The 20,882-nt window shown below is 37.6% G+C and overlaps 1 protein-coding gene across 1 annotated transcript; it reads left to right on the top strand.

Moving 5' to 3' along the window:
- Positions 1-4,625: 4,625 nt before the first annotated feature.
- On the top strand, positions 4,626-7,014 carry LOC106387066 (9-cis-epoxycarotenoid dioxygenase NCED3, chloroplastic-like). The gene has a single exon (NM_001315973.1). It carries the CDS (start codon positions 4,747-4,749, stop codon positions 6,523-6,525), a length of 1,779 nt encoding a protein of 592 aa, NP_001302902.1. The 5' UTR covers positions 4,626-4,746; the 3' UTR covers positions 6,526-7,014.
- The last annotated feature ends 13,868 nt before the right edge of the window (positions 7,015-20,882 follow it).

The raw sequence follows: 20,882 nt of genomic DNA, 5'->3' as shown, positions 1-20,882 counted from the left end.
AGGAGAACCCAGTTGTGAGGTAAATACGCGGTCTATCTCTAAAACGTGTCCTCTTCACTAACCATGTACCAAACCACTTTGATTTCACTTCTCTAACCCAAACAAAAGAAAAAAAGGTCAGACGACACAATGGTCCAATCGGAGATAAGTGAGACAATACAGACTCTAATGTCCTTTTACTCATCTTTTTTACGTGTTATTTTAGTTGTTACACGACGCCATATATCATGATTATACAAAGCTGGATACGGCCTCCCGACTTTTATATGCTTACTTTCTACTAAACTATTAGGACGGTAATGGAACTCCCGCTGGAGTACCCGTCCTGGGTTCGAGTCTTTTTGGCCACCTTCCCATCTATGATTGTGTGTGTCCGGATTGAAGGTTCTGTGGGGGTTAGTCTGGGTTTACCGTCTGAGATTCCCACGGACATAAAAAATTCTTTTATACGTGAAGTATGTTTCTCCATTAAATTATATGCGCAAGTTTTGTTCCTTTAATTTATGTGTCCACGTATAATACCCACAAATTCAGGACTCTTCTAATTCTAGTTATCTCATAATTAACTAAAATGACTGGAATCATTGTACTTCCTCCGTTTCATTTTATTTGTCGTTTTAGACTTATGCACACGGATTAAGAAAACGTTTAATTTTGTACATTTTCAAAATAAAAACATTATTACCCATACACCTAACCATATTTCAACCAATAAAAAAATAAACAGAAGAATCTTATTAATAAATGTTGCATTGAAATCATAAAAAAACACTTATTTTGAAACGAATTTTTTTTTTCATAACGACAATTAAATTGAAACAGAGGGAGTATATAATACAGTAAAACGATAAACTTCGATTTCGTACACTAAAGGTCCTAGATTATAATTAATAATTCAAAATTAGTATATTGTGCCTAAACTTTGAAAGAACTGATATCATAAGATCATCTCCAGTTTATCTCTTTTTTTTGTAATATAGAAAAACTATTAGAAAAGTACATTAACTTTACATCTATGATATTTACATGTATATATATTCTACTCTGTACCGAACTAAACCAGTAGTAAATTACATTTACAATTGCACCGGATAGTAAACTAAACCAAGGGCTAATAATAAGATTTATTCCAATATATGCATGTGTAATAAAGAAACTATATTATAAAGGCATTGTAATAAAATGATATCCATATTATAGTTTTTTATTTTAGAAGAAAATATAATTACACTTGAAATCTTCTAAGTTTTGATTTTTAAATACTGGCATAAATACCATATTAAATATTAAAATAAATATAATTAAAATGAACATTTACAAAAAAAAAATATCGGTTATCATTTGCTGCCAACAAGTATCTTGGCACATTTATTTAAACATAATTAAGTGTAAGAAGCTGTGACAAAGAACAAAACATAATCGTACGAATCTCTGTTTGAATGTTGACCCAATAGAAAAAGGAGTGGTCTAACATCTCTGCAGATCTCGTCAACTAAGATATAAGTGATTTTTGTAAAAGAGTATCATTTCAGACAATTCAAAGTAAATATCTTAGAGAGAAAGTCATATGATGTAACACACCGACTTAATTATAAAAATTGCATGCGTAGGGTATTAGTGTTCAGTTAACTATTTGTTCGTTTCTATAAGTTATGATTTTTTGGGTAACTAGTTTCAAGGACAATTAGACAACTAAATGAGCTACTAACTAGTGGACCATATTTTCATTTGGGTAAACATAGAGCTATACATATGGAGTTGGTAAGGTTAATTTACGTACGTTTGATATTTGTATCTTAAGAACATATCCAACTATTCTCCATTTTTTTCTTAAAAAAAGTTTACAGTAAAATATTCTCTAATCCTATTCTATTTTTACTTCATAACAGACTAAAATATAAGATTACTGCGTAAATAAAGTAATAAAATTTTAATATATATTACTTTATTTTCACTATAAATGGGTAGAGTAGCTAGAGATGAGACTCAACTTCAGACTTGAAATATACTGTAAATGCTCAAAAAATTTCTTTTAGCTTCAGACTTGTTAAGTGAGAGCCGGATATTTATGAAATCTTCTATTCAATCATTTTCCTTCTTCTTATTGCTTGATATTTCCTTCTTCTTATTGCTTGATATTTCGTTTGTACACATTTTCTCTTACATAATAATTGATATTAGGGTAAAATATGAGATCAAGGAACGTTCGATTGCTTGGTCGTGTCCGTACACTTCAGAACGGTCGGAGAATTAAATATATAACCTCTTGTACGGACACAAACACTTGCACCAGTGGGCCGTATCAATCATGAACATGAAAATGTAAAGCTCTGAGATATTTTCATGTGGAGAAGAATACGCCAAGTTTGGACTTCTCAAACAAGAAGCTCTTGAGCCACAGCATAAGCCAAGTTGGCGATGGTAATTTAATGAAACATCATTTACCAATAAAAATATACATATTTTTGTTAACATATAAAACATAGAATGATTACACTATACGACGCTTTATGACTTTTTATTACACTATATGCCAGTTATTACTCATACGGTAGTTTTTTTTTGTGACTGCAAACTAATTAAGCTCATTTTTCTAACATAATGGTCCCCATAATTTTTAATCTTATTTTTCTTCTCGCCGTAACAGATAAATAATTTTAATAGCAGAGAAATTTCAAAAGAAATCTAAAAATAATGGCTTTAATTAGTAGGACTCACACATTAATATCATATTCTTCATTATTTTTTTAGCAGACTACAACATTGGCTCAACCTCACGATGAAAGCGACAGCGAGGGAAATGGCATCATCGCAAGTGGCCGAGAGCTCTATTATCGATTGAGAAAGCAAAATGTGACAGAGCAGTCGGATAGCTCCGTTTGCAGTGACGTCAAACCGCAAGCTTTATTCCGACAGAGCTCTACCGCAATCCGCGTCAAGGTTAAGTTGTCTCCTCGTCGCTGTGGTCGTCATATTCGGGACCAGAGTTGTGGCCGCCGAAATCATCATCGCTTCAGTCGTAGATGGAAGAGAAAGCTTCACTGGGACAACAATGGTCAACTTTTGATTATTTATACATTTAGTCCTTCAGCTCTTGATTATTTTTTATTTTGTCTCAAATTTCTAATATGTTCAAGTTTGTTACATTGGTCCATGTCGTTGTTTTATTTTATTTTTGTGTTAAATTTAATTAGTGTATGACACTTGGTTACATGCCAGGTTCTAAAACGCTGCCGCGTTGACCGTTTATGCAGCGATTAAACGTAACTCGTTCCTAGACCGTGGCGTTTTCTACAAATCGTTAGAAAAAATCGGATATTCTTTTACAAAAATTCAAAATTTATTATGAAAGTTTAAAATCGTATCTATTTCAAGTTATGTTATTAATGAGTGAAAACATAAATAAAACAAGTCAAACGGCCAACTGTCATGAAAAAAAAAGTCTAAGACGAAAGTTCTGATTTTTCAGATCTGTAGACAAAGGACGAACTGTTATTTTAGTTCGAACCCACGACCTCCAACATAAATTATAACAATCTAGCCACTAGACAACACTGCTTTCATATGTTTTTGATTCAGATAATTATATATATAGGAAAACATTGTAAAATTAATCCCCGAATAGTTTCCGATTTTTTCTCAACTCGCTAGGCCCATACCGGTCGCACGCGTTATGCCTAGCGCAATTTCAAACCTGGTTACATGTTTATTTAGTTAGACTTTAGCTAGAAAGTGAATTTGGTTAAATAAAACTACCTTAATAGCAAGAACTGTCTTATAGTTTAATAATAAAGTAGGAAAATGACTTTGGGTCAAAACCGGCTTAAACATTGAGTGGTTCCTTGGGCAATTTATTTTAATTCATTATAAACGATTAAAAATAATATTTTTGGGCCCTTGCTTGAAAACCAAAAAAAAATTTGGATATTTTCTATAGCTAAATTTGTTTGATTTTGAAATGGGCCTTGGGCCATTGCACTGCTGGCTCTAGACCATTCCACTGCTGGCCCTCCCTCTTGAGCCGACCCTGCTCTGGATTTAATATTTTCTAAAACATCTATCTTATTTTTTTGAACAACAAAACATATCCCTCTTATTCATTGATATGTAGATGAATTTCTGAAAGTTTAGAAATTGTTCGCACACTAATTTAAATGGACAAACTATTTCCTACAATACCTTATGAATTTCTGAAAGTTTAGAAATTGTTCGCACACTAATTTAAATGGACAAACTATTTCCTACAATACCTTCCAGTTAGAAAAGTTTATATACACTTAAATTTGTTTTTGGCATGACAATATACAACCTGATGTTATCGAACCATCAATCCAAACATTGTACAAGATTAGAGGTTTTTTTCAGGACCAATGCATATTCAAGCTGCCAAAGATTGATAGCTTTTGTTAACAAACTTAGAAGCAAGAAGCCACAAAAAATAAAAAGACAAAGTGAGTTAAAGATTGAAGTGGATGCATTTGTCTAAACTTTGAACCAAAACATATTACTCTGTTTCTCTCTCTAAATACCCACTCACTCCATTCTTGTCAATAATTCAACACGTGGCAACCTTCCATTCCCTTCTACCGGTTTATATAAACCCTTAGCAGCACTTCATCGCTCTCAAACCAACTCTCTCTTCTCTTCTCCATTTCAACAAAGAAGCAAAAACAAAAACAGCCTTTAACAATCTCAAAATTGAACTCTCACTTTGAAGCAACAATACTGACTACACATACTTCAAAAATGTCTTCTTTCACGGCGACTGCGGCGGTTTCTCGGAGATGGGTCGGTGGCAATCATACTCAGCCGCCATTATCGTCTCCTCAAAACTCCATACCCATGACAAGTCGTGTCCAACGAAAGCTCAACGTTTCATCTGCGCTTCACACGCCTCCTGCTCTCCATTTCCCCAAGCAACCCACCAACTCTCCAGCCATTGCTGTTAACCCCAAAGCTAAAGAACCCGACACTAAACAAATGAACTTGTTCCAGAGAGCAGCTGCCTCGGCGTTGGACGCGGCGGAGGGGCTCCTCGTGAGCCACGAGCGACAGCATCAACTCCCTAAAACCGCCGACCCTAGCGTTCAAATCGCCGGAAACTTCGCTCCGGTTAATGAACAGCCCGTCCGGCGTAATCTTCCGGTGGTCGGGAAGATACCGGATTCCATCAAAGGAGTGTACGTGCGCAACGGAGCTAACCCTCTTCACGAGCCGGTGACGGGTCACCACTTCTTCGACGGAGACGGGATGGTTCACGCCGTCAAATTCGAAGACGGTACAGCTAGCTACGCTTGCCGGTTTACTCAAACAAACCGGTTTATCCAAGAGCGTCGATTAGGCCGACCGGTTTTCCCCAAAGCCATCGGCGAGCTTCACGGTCACACCGGTATCGCCCGGCTTATGCTATTCTACGCCAGAGCTGCAGCCGGTTTAGTCGACCCAGCGCACGGAACCGGAGTAGCTAACGCCGGTTTAGTCTATTTCAACAACCGGTTATTAGCGATGTCGGAGGACGATTTGCCTTACCAAGTCAGGATCACTCCAAGTGGAGACTTGAAAACCGTTGGCCGTTACGATTTCAACGGACAGTTAGAATCCACAATGATCGCCCACCCGAAAGTCGACCCGGAATCCGGGGAGCTATTCGCTCTAAGCTACGACGTCGTTTCGAAGCCTTTTTTAAAGTACTTCAGATTCTCACCGGAAGGGATAAAATCACCGGACGTCGAGATCAACCTCGATCAGCCGACGATGATGCACGACTTCGCAATAACGGAGAACTTCGTGGTTATACCGGACCAGCAAGTCGTTTTCAAGCTCCCGGAGATGATCCGCGGTGGCTCTCCGGTGGTGTACGACAAGGAGAAAGTTGCAAGATTCGGAGTTTTAGACAAATACGCCGGAGACTCGTCGGCCATCAGGTGGATCGAGGCGCAGGAGTGCTTCTGCTTCCATCTCTGGAACGCTTGGGAGGAGCCGGAGACAGAGGAGATCGTCGTGATCGGGTCGTGCATGACTCCGCCGGACTCAATTTTCAACGAGGCCGACGAGAATCTCGAGAGCGTCCTCTCCGAGATACGCCTGAACCTCAGAACCGGAGAGTCCACTCGCCGGCCGATCATCTCCGACGGAGAGGAGCAAGTCAACCTCGAAGCAGGGATGGTCAACCGGAACATGCTCGGCCGTAAGACCAGGTTCGCTTACCTCGCCTTAGCCGAGCCGTGGCCTAAAGTCTCTGGCTTTGCGAAAGTTGATCTCTTTACAGGAGAAGTCAAGAAGTATCTGTACGGCGGTGACCGTTACGGTGGAGAGCCTCTGTTTCTCCCAGGAGACGAGAACAGAGCCGAGGACGACGGTTACATCCTCTGTTTTGTCCACGACGAGGAGACGTGGAAGTCGGAGTTGCAGATTGTTAACGCCGTTAGCTTGGAGGTTGAAGCGACGGTTAAGCTTCCGTCAAGGGTTCCGTATGGGTTTCACGGTACATTCATTGGAGCCAATGACTTGGCGACGCAGGTGTGAGTGTTGTGTGTATATACATACATACGAATACGTATAGGTGATGGTGAAGAAGCTTCTAGAAGATAAAAAGAGAGAGAGAGGGATTTATCAGTGGGATGGTGTGTGCATATACGTCCCCGGAATCTTCTCCTCTTGTGTGTGTGTTTTTTTGCTCTGTTTCTTGCTTTGTTTTTTTTCTCTCTTGGGGTGCAGTTTAGTAGTTCCCTCTTTTTTTGGGGTCAATCTAGAAATCTGAAGGATTTTGAGGGACCAGTTTGAAGCTTTTGGGCTGTAGAGTATCCTAGCCATTCGAGCTCAGCTGGTTTCTGCTATTCTTTCACTTATTGTTGTTCATAGTGAGAAGTAAATATATTATAATAAACAAGAGATTGTGCTGATATGTATGTTTGTAGCAAACATTCGCTTTTCAATAAGCTTTTGTCTATGGTTTTAATGTTATTTTAGTTGAATCAGTTTTGCTTATGGAAAGGTTTTCTGGTTTGTGACATCATTTTTGGTTCTAATGTCAAGTTGGTCGGTGGCATCAATTTTCATCAAGTGATTTTTAAAAATGGACCAATGAAAGAAAGACAAAACTCAAGTAAGCTTTTGGACTTCAAAACAAAAGGTAATAACCAAATCCTAACGAAAAGGAATAGGATCTTGGTGACTCTCTCTCCTCTCTTTTAGAGAGATGATTTTCTCTCTACTTTCCTTGTTTCCAATCTCAATCTTTCACAAGGAGTAGAGATTAGAGAGTTGTCCAGATCGGTTTTTTGACTCCGGCGTCGCACCTTTCTCTTCGGTGGTGGTCGGTCGGCTCTGTCTCCGGGTAGCGGTGGTTCGTTCAACACCAGCTTCGCCGGCTTTTGTCTTCGGTAGGTGGTGGCTTCTTTAGCACTGCTTTCGCCGGTTCTTTATCGGGGTTCTCCCGCTCTTCTTTGATCTGCGGTTCTGTGCTTCTTTGTTCTCCTGCCTCTCGTTCTGATTCTCTGATGGTTTCTTCTCCCCTTCCTTTCGGGTTGTTGCATCTTCGGGCTTAGTTGGATCTTTGAAGATGTATGTTCGGCGTTTGCAAGTAAATCGGAGGTTTTGGATTGATTGTAGACAGTTAATCATGTTGTCGATCTCGCAGATCCGCCAGTCCTTGATGACTTATCGGCTTGAGCTTTCCGGTGGCCGTTCGGTTTGACTGTTTCGTCTAGGGTTTGTCTCGCCGTCGACGGTGATATGTCGTGTCGCTTCGCTGGTTTTCGGAGGAAAAATGTTGATTCTCGTCAAGACACGTGTCCATTGATCGCCGGGCAATCGAACACGTGGACGTGTGAGTCGACTTCTTCTGCGACGGGGTTTTGTTTTGGGTTGCCAGTCCATAGAGTTTTGTTAAGTTTGGATCTGTTTGTTGGGCCTTTGTCTGTTGTAAGTTGGGTTCGGTCCAGTTGGACCTTGTTTCATTAATAAAAGTCTAGTGGAAAAAAAAAAAAAAGGTAATAACCAAATCACACGCCGTATAAATCTAGTTAGTCACTTTTGGTATTTGCGTGGAAGAGAATCACCAAAGTCAATTTCTGTCGGTTCTCAAAATATAAACCAACGAGTGAAGTTATCCCACGTAAAAAGAGTATACAGTTTGAATATGGCTTGTTATTAACCTGTTAGAGGGGCATTTAGTAACTAGTCTTTGTCATAGACCTATATTAAAAAAACATAGTAATTTTGGTAAGCAGAACCGTAAACAACTAAACATTGGATTTATATGTAATGTGAGTGGTGGGTGGAGAGACAAATCAAGATTAGTGGAATTGTGACGAAATTAACGGCATTATTCTTATTTTATCAATAATAACGCATAAATTACTTTTTCTTTAATATATTTCATATATTTTTACAAATGTTAACACTTAATCTGAACGTGATCTATGATTGTTTGGATAAACAAATGTATATACAAAGAAAAGGAGTTCAACTGTTTGAAAGAGTGTTTCGGTGTATTGAGATTGAGACATTTAATTTGCAAAGTAATTGCTACGCAAATGATTTACATTTGTTATCATTTAACAACTTTTGCTAAAGAATACCTTATAGGATATGCTTCAGAGATTTAAGATTTTTTAAGTTTACGTACACGTTTTAGACTTTTAGTCATCGTATCGATCTATCTGGAAACTAAGAGCATAATTATCGGGAGTTTCAAGAGGGTTTTTAAAGTGATGGGCTCCATACTTTGAATAAAAATCGGTAACAAAGAAGATGAAATAAATATAGCTTTTGTCTTGATCCTTGTACTGTCTGCGGGTCTCACTAACACGTGGCGGTCTGCAATTGATTTTTTTAATTTAAAAAAAATAAAAAATAAAAAAATAATAAAAAACTCAAAAACCAGTTATAGGGATAACCATGGTCTAAGTAATTAATCCTACGTAGATGGATGTGTTTTCTGACATCACTCAAGAGCAGTCCTTCTAAGATCCAGGAAGAACAGAAATGAAAAAAAAAATTATTTATTTTAAAACTTATAAACGATATTTATTTCATATTTTAAAATATTTTTTTTGTTTTTTGTTTTTTAACATTTGTGTTTGTTATTCTAACGCAAGTGTATGTTCCTCCGATTGTCGGCACACGAGAATGCCCCTTGTGTTTATATTTGAAAAGGTTTGATATATTAATACTATCTTAAGGATTTGAAGTATTGTAAAAGCACATATGACATTTGTGAAAGTTCATTGCATGCATAAACTTAAATCAGAATAAATTTTTCGTTGGACATGTTAATTGCAAGTCTTTTAGGTTGAGTCTCTTAGCGTAATATAAGATACGGTCTTTTAGTTTTTAACTAAAAAAGCTAAGAGACGTCTCTTAAAAGCTAAGAGACTGTATCTTATATTACGCTAAGAGACCCAATCTAAGACCATCCGCAACGGGGGTCCGTGCGTGATCCTTAGCGAGTCCGTCGCATTATAAAAATAATATACGAGCCGAGAAAGGGAAGGATTAGTCCGTAACTAAGGATTAAACGGACTTGATCCTTAGCGACGTGTCATAACCTGAGTGGTCCGGTCGGTTTTCGTCTTTGCTCTATCAAAAAAAAATTAAAACATTTGCGACCGAAGCCGAGAAAAAAAAATAGCTCTCGACGAAAAGCGATTTGTGGCGATTTCGATCCGTCCCGAGACCAAGGTAAATCTTCCGATTCTCTTGCAGATTATATGTCCCGGTTTGGTTTTGTGTTTTCAATCGACGGGTTTGATAACGATTTTGGGGATTCAATTTTTTTTTTGAAATTAGGGTTTCAAAGAATTTTTTTTCCAGTCGATTTGGGGTTTAAGGTCGTTTGTAGTTAGGGTTTGATTACGTTCGATGTTGTTTTCCTCTCAATCGGTTGGGTTTTTGTGTTTTCAATTGACCGGGTTTGATAACGATATTGGGGTTTCAAATTTTTTTTTCACTCGATTTGGGGTTTAAGATCGTTTGTAGTTAGGCTTTGATAACGATTTTGGTTTTCAAACCCATTTTAGCACTTGTTGTTAGCGTTTTGTACTTATTGGTTTCAAAGAAGTTGAATGTACTTAAGAGTCATGTAGATTATATGTTCATTCAAATGCTTGTTTCAATTGATTTCGGTTACATGATTTATTTCAGGTTTACGAAGAATGGGACAAGATTATTCATACAGCCAGCCTTCTTCATCAGATGAGTACGACATAACCTCACTTATTCAAGCTGAAGCTGGACTGTACGAGGATGAAGCTGAGAGTAACTACCATATTGCTGAGCCGCTACAGTACCAACCTCAACCCGAGTGTGACGAAGGAATCCCGAGGATATGCTACTGTGGTGGTGACCCTGTTGTTGCAATATCTTCCACGGCTAAAGATCCAGGGAGAAGGTACTTCACCTGCTCAAATGTCGATGATGGGGACTGCCACATTTGGAAATGGTGGGACGTGGCTATTACGGAGGAGATGCGTGAGTTTCAGACACAACTTAGGCAGCTTAAGGATCAAGGTTTTGAGTGTGAGCAGAAGCTGGTAAAGCTACAGAAGACTGTCTGTTAGTTATCTAAGAAGAAATTGGAGCTTATTACAAATGCCTTTGGAATGGAAGTTTGTCTAGTGGTCTCTAAACAGAAACTGCTTGAACGTTTACTTGGCAAAAAAGAGCCACTCACTGAGATGGAAACATCTCTTAAACTCAAACTTATGCCTGAGATGTTGGGTAGTTTTGTTACTCGTTTGTTTAATTTATCTCATGTCGTTTGTTTGTATTGTTTAGTGCTAATAACTGTTGCCTTTTCTGTTGTTTCAGGTTAAGCAGTAGGAAATGTGAAGGCACGGGTGCTGCAAGAAAAAGGTGTTTTGTTGTCTAGCTTCATGTGAGCCAACTCACGGGTTCTACTGTATCACTCTATGTTCTATAAAAGTTCACGGCTGGAGGATGTTTTTATTGCTACCTATCTCGTTTGTTTACTCTCAAATAGTTCTTCTTTCCTTTCATTTGCGGTTGCTACTACTCGAAGGTGTTGTAATATTTTGCTATCAAGGTGTTATAATCTTTTCCTACTACTCGAACTTGCAACAAGTTGTAATCAGATTTGAGCTGCTTCACTTATTAGGTAACACAAGCATTTCTCCTTTACCAATCTGTTATAGAAACTATATAGCTTGAAAAAAAATTGTAAACCTTATAGAAACCAATCTAAAACTTGTAAAACCTAATAGAAAAGATGTCATCATCTTCATCCGAAGTATCCAAGCATTTCTCCTTTACCAATCTGTTATAGAAACTATATAGCTTGAATTACTGAATTTTAAAACTTTTTTTGGTTTCAAGGAGGGATACCTAAAAATGTCATCATCTTCATCCGATGAAGTCGAAGAATGACTGGAAGAAATTTTCGAAGAAATCGTCGAAGATACATACAATGAAATAGTCCAGTCCCAAACCAATAAGCAAAGGAGACGTGCTTATATAGAACAAAACCGTGAAGCAGGACACAACCGTTTATGGAATGACTACTTCAGCGAAGATTCTACATTCTCTACACAATTATTCAGACGCCGTTTCCGCATGAATAAGGAATTATTTATGCGTATTGTCGATGGCCTCTCATAGAACGTTCCATTCTTTCAACAAAGAAGAGATGCAACCGGCAGGTTAGGCCTTTATCCACTACAAAAATGTACGGCAGCTATTCGTCTGCTTGCTTATGGTGCTGCGGTTGACACGGTAGACGAATATCTCCGACTTGGTGAAAGCACGGCACTTTCGTGTTTACACCATTTCACTAACGGAATAATACAGTTATTTGGAGATGAGTATCTACGAAGACCCACACCAGAGGATCTTCAATGACTGCTCGATATTGGAGAGAAACGCGGGTTTCCTGGGATGGTAGGAAGCATTGACTGTATGCATTGGTAGTGGAAGAATTGCCCAACCGCTTGGAAAGGGCAGTACGCACGTGGATCAGCTAAACCGACAATTGTCTTAGAGGTTGTGGCTTCACAAGATCTTTGGATATTGCACGCTTTTTTTGGTCTTCTAGGTACCTTAAACGATATTAATGTCCTCGATCGGTCTCCTGTTTTTGATGACATTTTCCAAGGCCGAGCTCCCAGGTTAGAGTACGTGGTCAACGGACACATGTATAAGTTGGCTTACTACTTTACAGACGGTATATATCCCAAATGGTCAACATTTATCCAATCGATCTCACACCCACAAGGTCCTAAAGCAGAGTTATCTGCTAGAATGCAAGAAGCAATCCGAAAAGATGTGGAACGGGCTTTTGGAGTTTTGCAAGCTCGATTTGTGATTGTGAAAAATCCCGCTCTTTCATTGGACAAAGCAAAGATAGGCAAGATTATGAGATCATGTATCATACTACACAATATGATTGCTGAAAATGAACGAGATGGGTACATTCGGTACGATATATCTGAATTTGAAGACGGAGACGTCACCAGAAGTTCACGGGTCGAAACCGACAGACCTACAAATATCGCTAATATGCTCGGCATTCGGGAAGATGTTCACGATAAGCGTTTAGATCAACGATTGAAAAATGATTTAATTGAAAATATTTGGAACAAATTTGGTGATTTAAAAATAATAAATATTGTATCTTTTTATTTAATCATGGAATAAATAAAAATAAAATTTTCACTTTTAAAAAAATAAATTATTTTTTATTCCTAAGGACATCAAATTGAAGTACACCATTGGATATAACAAAAATACGAGGATCTTTAACTATTCAAAAAAAAAAATAGTTTTATATTACTAAGGACTCAATTAAGAGTAACATCATTGCGTGTGCCCTAAGAGACCTACAATAAACATGCTCTTATGTTTTCCATTTATATATTGACAGTTACTAAGAACCTTGGCACTTAGGTTACATTTAACAAATATGTATGTTTGATATGATTCCCAATAACGGTAGAGTTTGGTACATGTACGTCGACACTAAGCAGAAAATTGTATACATCCTAGCGTGGCGAAGGTGGAGGTCCCATAACGATGGCCCAACCTAAGAAGTTGATATTGCATATAACGCGAAGTATTTGAATTATAAAATAAGTTAGCTCGAAAAGTATCAGATGTAGAAACATTTCTGATGATAGAAAATATATAAATATATACCTTTTTTTTGCTAAGATAAAAATATATACTCTCATAAACTGATATAATAGGGGAATGATCGAACACAGTTACATAACTTACGAATATGCACTTTTATGAGTGAAATCAGAAATGAAAAAAAGTAGCAAAACTGCTATATCATTCTCTCATTTTGAATCGATTATCATTTGAGAGGTGTAGTGGCATGTGCACACACACATTTATTGATATTAGAAATTTTACAGGTAAAAGTATTAAAGTTTCATTTGATCAAATGGTAAAAATCAGCATATGCCCCCATAATATCATGAGTTTGAACCTTCTTGCATACAAATTTATTTTTTATGACCAATAATGCACCCAATAAATAATTCTTCCGGATTCGCCTAGTTTATCGTTATATTATTGCAACAAACAGATTTTTTTCAAACTAATAGTTTTCTTTTTTAAATGTGAAAATTGGGAATGTGACGAACAAGATGATGTATTACCACTAAAATCGTGCCTCGTATATTATATAACAGATCAACGCCAATAACGCACGCCACATTACTTGCACTTCCTAGACTTTGGCATGTACTGGAGTATATATTATCTATACATACAGACACACACAATCCTAACTAACTAGTAACTACTATATATTAGTGTCATCGAGGATCGATCAAATAATATAGACACATATTTTGCTTGGATTTTACTTTATAAACTAATCTGAGTCATTTGAATATATGATGCTGTATATATACAATTTTACAGCTACAGAGTGTAAGCTCCCCAGAAAGAAACCATCAGCACTAAACAGCTGGGGGGATTTTGTGTTGTGTGGAGGTCGATCTTTCAGCGTTAAGATAGGCCAACCAATTATTTTCTTAATATATTTATGATGTTATTTTTGTAACAAAAAAAAATTATGATGTTATTTAATAATATTAATATACTATAGTATAGTACCATATTCTTCTTTTTCGACGGGGTATAGTGCAGTTTAAATATATATTTATGCAATATATTATATTACTATCACGTTTTCAAGAGCATAAATATCGCTCGTTTCTAATGGAGGTTTTTGAACTATTTGTGGGCTCTACTGACGTGTGGGTTTACCAAAATTTTAAAAACCAGTTCCTAAAATCACGGAATAAGGATCGGTCTTTGGGGAGTTTTTGCTCGCCGACACGTGGCGGTCCGCGATTGATTTATTTTTTAATTTTTTTTTTTTAGAAAAAAAAAAATTCTTAAGGACTCCATTAGAGTTTTACCGATAATCATGGTCTAGCATATCCGTCATAATCTTTGAATGTTCACGTGAATATCACATATACGCTGATTAAGATGTTACCCATTATCCTTTGTATTGCTTGTTGCTATAAGTTATCCTTGTCTTGTGATTAGACTAAAGGGTGTCAGTGATATGTGGAAGAAAATTATTCTCCATATGAGTCTAGTAAATAAAACGAGTGTATAGATCGTTTTAACTTTTAAGCGACAAGTATATTCAGCTTTCTGTAGGATGCACATATTAGTCAGGGTCTTTTTCCAAAATCTACACCGACTACGACAAAAAAAAAAAAAAAAAAAAAAATATATATATATATATATATATATATATATATATATGTATATTAGTATATATGAATGTGATTTAAACTTCTTTTTTTCTGAATGTACATATGAATGTGATTTAAACTTGGATATACATAAGAGCATATTTAACGCGGTTTGTTAGCATGGATTTTTAGTGAATTTAGGAATTAAAAAAAAAATTAAGCATTAATGCTGCATACGTCGCTTAATTAAGAGGTACAAGAAACGTATTCACTGAGACACGTGTCTCCCTTTCAAACATCTTTCTCTCTCAAAAGCAACGCGGTTCGTCTCTCGTCTCTTTCCCTCTACCTCGACGACTCCGCAACTCTCTCTATCGGATTTCCCTTTCGCTCTCGTGATCTCTACTCGACAAAGATGTTTCACCGACGGAATCAATCGATGATCCCTCGTCGAAGCTCATCAATCGGCGTCTCTCTTGGTGGACTCATCCCTGCCCTCGCTCTTCTCGACGATTCATCGTCTCGGCGTCTCTCTGGGTCTCCTACCCGACTCTGTCGAGTACTCGGCGTCTCTATTGCTCTCACATCGAAGATGAATCTCTCGACGGCGACCTTTGTCTCTCTGGGTCTCCTTTCCTCTCCTCCCCACCCTCGCTCTTCTCGACGAATCATCGTCTCGGCGTCTCTCTGGGTCTCTTACCCGACTCTGTCGAGTACTCGGCGTCTCTATTGCTCTCACATCGAAGATGAATCTCTCGACGGTGACCTTTGTCTCTCTGGGTCTCCTTTGCTCTCCTCCCCGCCCTCGCTCTTCTCGATGAATCATCGTCTCAGCGTCTCTCTGGGTCTCTTACCTGACTCTGTCAAGTACTCGGCGTCTCTATTTCTCTCACATCGAAAATGAATCTCTCGACGGCGACCTCTCTATCCAGCCGGTGGCTCTCCTCGACGAATTCATTTCGAGGTAAAGTTATGTCCGATTGATTTTGATTATGTCTCTGTCTCTGATTGATTTTGATTATGTTATGTCCGATTCTGTCTCTGTCTCTGATAGATTTTGATTCAGCTATGTCCGATTGTATTTGATTCTGTCTTTGTCTCTGATTGATTTTGATTCTAACAAAAGGATTTTGAGTATGTCTTTGATTGTTTTTTATTCTGTCTCTGTGGTGATTTTAACATTAGTTCAACTTGGTCTGATTAATTTTGATTATGTCTCTATCTTTTTTCTGAGGATGGACGGATGAACAAACATGAAAAGACGATGAAAGAAGAGGACTTTGGTCTACAATACAGGTAAAACGTAACTCTCTGATCCCTAAAATTGATTGCAAGTTTGAATAAAACTGTGGTTGTAGTCGTAGGTAGTTTATCCTTGAGTGAGATAGATGTTTGTAGGTTTATGGTTTGAACTGAACTAGTTGTGAATCTTGTTTCGTGTGAAATGGAATTACTGTGATCTAGTTGTGTTAGTAATAAATGGATTTAATGGTGTTAGATAGAAAAGGATGTTCAAGTGTGATTAATGTGTGTTAGTAATAAATGGATTTAGCTATATGTCTTGTCCGATTGGTTGAGGGTGTGATGAAGGTGATCAAAAGTTATTTCTTTCCCTTTTCTATAAAAAATACCATCCTCCTCTTCTTCCATCTATTAAACTCGCTTTCCTTTACATTTTTATTCTCTTCCGTCTCTCTTCTTCTCTTCCATCTTTCCTAAGATAAATTCTGATATGGATTCCAATCCAAATCCAAATTTTAATTTTGTTGATCATCTTCAAAGTCAACAAGAAAGTGGGTTCGGTTTAGAGTCTTCTTCTTTTCCTCTATTTGGCACTCAAGCTACCGAGGGTTCTAATTTGAGCAAGACAGTCCAGCGGCTGCAGAGCGTAAGGAACGACTGACATGGACGCCTACTGATGATGCTGTGCTCATCAGCTCGTGGTTAAACACGAGCAAGGATCCGGTGGTAGGGAATGAGCAACGCTCTGTTGCTTTCTGGAAAAGGATAGCTGCGGACTATTCCGCCAGTCCTAAGATCGATGAGTGTGACAAAAGAGAGGGTTCAACATGTAAGCAAAGGTGGCACAAGATCAACGATTTAGTGTGCAAGTTCTGTGGTGCATACGAAGCTGCAAACAGAGCGAAATCTTCTTGTCAAAATGAGAATGATGTGCTCAAGCATGCCCACAAAATCTTCTTCAACAACCATAAAAAAAAATTCACCCTCGATCATTGTTGGAAGGAGCTTCGTAATTACCAAAAGTGGTGTGAACTCTCAACTGCTAAACTCGACGGAAGCTGCAAAAGGAGGAAGTTCGACGACGGTTCTCATTCAGCAACCTCTCACGCGTTTGAAACCGACACTGCTGTAGATGAGCAAGGCAGCAAGCGTACCCCTGGTGTCAAGGCTGCAAAAGCTCGTGGGAAGAAGAAGATGGTAGATGGGAAGGATCTGTCTGAGTATCAGACCATGTGGGTCATCAGGCAGCAGAACTTGGCGTCGAAAGAAAGGCTCTCGAAGATTAAGCTTCTCGAGAGTCTCATTGCAAAACAAGAGCTTGCAGATTATGAAGAAGCTCTGAAGAAGAAACTCATTGATGAGTTGATGTCTACTTAGTTTAAGAATCTTGTTATGTTTTCAGTTTGTGTTGCTTTTAAGTTCTGGTTCTTGTTCTTGGTCGTTTGGGTTATTGTCATGGAGTTCTTGTGTTCTTGTGCTTGGTCTTTTATGTCGTTCTATTGTTCAAGAAAAGTGTTGTTGTAAGCTTCTTTATCTATTAATAAGTGGTTCAAGAAATGTGTTGTTGTTCTTAGCGGTTGTTAATGTAAGCTTCTTTGTTCTGTATGTGGAGTTATGTTTAAGCTTCTTCGTGTTTTATCCCCATTTCAGGAGCATTGATGTGTCACATGTTGTCTCTTCCGTGTGTCACATGGTAGCATTGGAAGCGCTGGAGGCTCTGAAGAAGAATCACGGGCCATGTAAAGACATAACTCGTTGTACTCGTGTGTCACACACCATTGTACTTCTGTCACATGTTGTTGTCTCGTTGTTGTTGTGTGTTTTACTTTTCTGTCACGGGCCATGTAAAGACAGACCTTGTCAAACTCTTTGATTTTGTAATATTACTTGTATTTGATCACGGGCCATGTAAAGACAGACCTTGTCTAAGTGTAAAAACATCACGATCCTTTCTTTCCAACACAAGGTGTATAAAAGAGACATCACAGACTTTGTAAAAACATCACAAGTTTTCTCTTTGATCACACATTCCATCTCAAGTTCTCTCATTGCAAAACAAGTTCGGTCTTCCTTTTCAACTCCTTTCTTCCATCTCAAGTTCTCTCTTTGATATCACATTCCATCTTCTTTGTTCCTTCTCTTTCTAATCACAAGTGATATTCTAATCACAAGTGATATTCTCTTCTCAAATTCTCTCGTTGATATCATATTTTTAATATTCTCTTCTCAAGTTCTCTAAAATAAACAACTCATTTTCTCTCTTAAAAAATATGGCTTCTTCTTCTCAAAACAATTTAGACGAATCATTTGATGATAGATTTGATGAGCTCTTTGATCAAAATTTTGATCAACATTTTGATCAAGCCTTTGAGAATTTTACCATTCAAGATGATCAAGAAGAACGAAGGAAAAAAAAGAAAAAAAGAGCTTATATCGAAAGAAATCGTGAGGAAGACAATGTACGTTTATGGAATGCTTATTTCAGTAAAACTCCAACGTATCCTGAAAATTATTTCCGACGACGTTTTAGAATGAACAAGACATTGTTCTTGTTCATGCACATTGTTCATCGACTCTCTAACGAAGTTCCTTTTTTCAACAAAAGCAAGATGCTCTTGGAAGGAATAGTCTTTCTCCTCTTCAAAAGTGTACCACAGTCATTCGTGTCTTGGCGTATGGTTCTGCCGCTGATATGGTCGACGAATACCTCCGGCTCGGTGAAACAACAGCTCGGTCATGTGTGGAAAATTTTGTGGAAGGTATACTATATTTGTTCGCCGATGAGTACCTAAGAAGACCAACACCGGCTGATCTTCAACGTCTACTTGATATTGGAGAGTATCGTGGATTTCCCGGGATGATAGGAAGCATCGATTGTATGCATTGAGAATGGAAGAATTGTCCCACCGCTTGGAAATGGCAATATTCTCGTGGTTCGGGTAAACCAACAATCGTTTTAGAGGCGGTTGCTTCATATGATCTCTGGATATGACATACATTTTTTGGACCTCCAGGTACCTTAAATGATATTAATGTTCTTGATCGCTCACCTGTTTTCGATGACGTAATAAACGGTCAAGCTCCGCAAGTCACTTACTCCGTCAATGGAAGAGAGTATCATATGACTTACTATCTAACCGATGGTATTTACCCGAAATGAGCAACTTTTATCCAATCTATTACAATGCCACAAGAGCCGAAAGCAGTTTTATTTGCTCAACGTCAAAGAGCTGTCAGAAAAGATGTCGAGCGTGCTTTCGGAGTCTTGCAAGCTCGCTTTGCCATTGTTAAAAATCCTGCACTTTTTTGGGATAAAGCCAAAATTGGGAAGATTATGAGAGCATGTATCATACTCCATAATATGATCGTAGAAAACGAACGAGAACGAGATGGATACACTCAGTTTGATGTTTCGGAGTTCCAATAAGTAGATGAAAACGGAAATTCACATGTCGATCTCACGTATTTTACAGATATCCCTTCAAATATCGCCAATATGATGGGTGTTCGAACTAGAATTCGTGATAGACAAATGCATGAACAACTGAAAGCTGATTTGGTTGAACATGTGTGGCGTAAATTTGGACGCGATGAAGACAACAACTGAGATCGGATGTTTCTTTCAAATTCTCGTTTATTTTAATAAACTTTGTTTTTATGTTTTATGTTTTTTTTTTTGAAAAAATCTATGTTTCAATTGTAATCCTTTACTATGTTTTAATTTTAAGTTTAATAAGAAAATTAAAAAAAAATATTTAATTAAAAAAAATATTTTTAAAAAACTTTAATTAAGAGATTTGCATTGGACCACGAAAATTAACGGATCTCTTAATCCGGTATCTTAATCTATTTTTACGATTAAAAAGTATCAGATAAAAATTAAGAGACCCATTTAGGGTATTTGGGTTAATGGGGCTCTAAGATATGATATGTTTCAAAACTCTATCCACAACGTTTTAATATAGTTCGCATGTTATATTATACAATTAGATATTATTATTTAGTTTCCATAATTTGCAATATCGTGACAAAATATCTTTTCTGAGGCAAAACGACCATGGACCGCTTAAGATGATATGAACACAAAGCACGCGACTGAAAGCCACAAAATGGATAAAGCAGACCTATATTTTCATATATTTCTTTTGGGATTTAACTCGTTTAAATCAATCATCATCGTGATATTCCCGAAAGAGATAAAATGTAGCAATCAGCCACGCGTAAAACCTCTGGACGTATTAGAGGTTCGAGGGCCGAGAAGGACACGACCACGTGACCGTCAACGTAACCCACGAACTCAGTCTCATAGGGCACTATATAAGTGCTTAAGAAGAAGAACGCTTTCTCCTCATCTCTTTAATGACATGAAAACGATGCTTCTTATGACCTGATAAGGTCAAGAGAACAATTAGTGAAGAAGAGAAAGGGCGCCAAAATCAATCCGCCGCCATATTGGGATCTACAACTTCTGACCATTGCAACTCTCCATTGTTATTCATCTTGTTAAATTCATTGATGATAGGTAAGCACAACTTGGATGATGGACTAGTCACTTGGTTTGGTGTGACTTATGCATGTTTATGTATGACGTATCTGCTGCTTGTACATGGTAATGAACTGCTTAGCTTTCTTCTATTGTACATGTCACTTTGTTAAATTGCTCAATGTAATTATCCTTCCTATACGGGTTCCGTTAATACAATATATTACTTGTTCGGATATAGATCTTATAACTCTACATAAGATCTATTTTGAATCCAAACTCAATTTAGGTTTTGTTAATAATACTTCAAGGATTTTTAGATATCACCTCAAAATTAACATGAAATTAAGGTCGAGTACCCGTTCAAGTTTAGATAATATGCATAACATGAAAGACTGTCCTATTAGATCTATTCAGGTACTTACAGATCGGATACTTTTGGTTCGGGTTTGGTTTTGATCTCGAATTCACTTACA

This window comes from Brassica napus, chromosome C3, assembly GCF_020379485.1.
Source record: "Brassica napus cultivar Da-Ae chromosome C3, Da-Ae, whole genome shotgun sequence".
NCBI lineage: Eukaryota > Viridiplantae > Streptophyta > Magnoliopsida > Brassicales > Brassicaceae > Brassica > Brassica napus.
The sequence above is the reverse complement of the archived record's forward strand: the minus strand, read 5'-3'. Positions and strand labels throughout refer to the sequence as shown.

What these genes read in the sequence shown, in the direction of transcription:
- LOC106387066 (NM_001315973.1), top strand. Translation starts at nt 4,747, where the DNA reads ATGTCTTCTTTCACGGCGACTGCGGCGGTTTCTCGGAGATGGGTCGGT.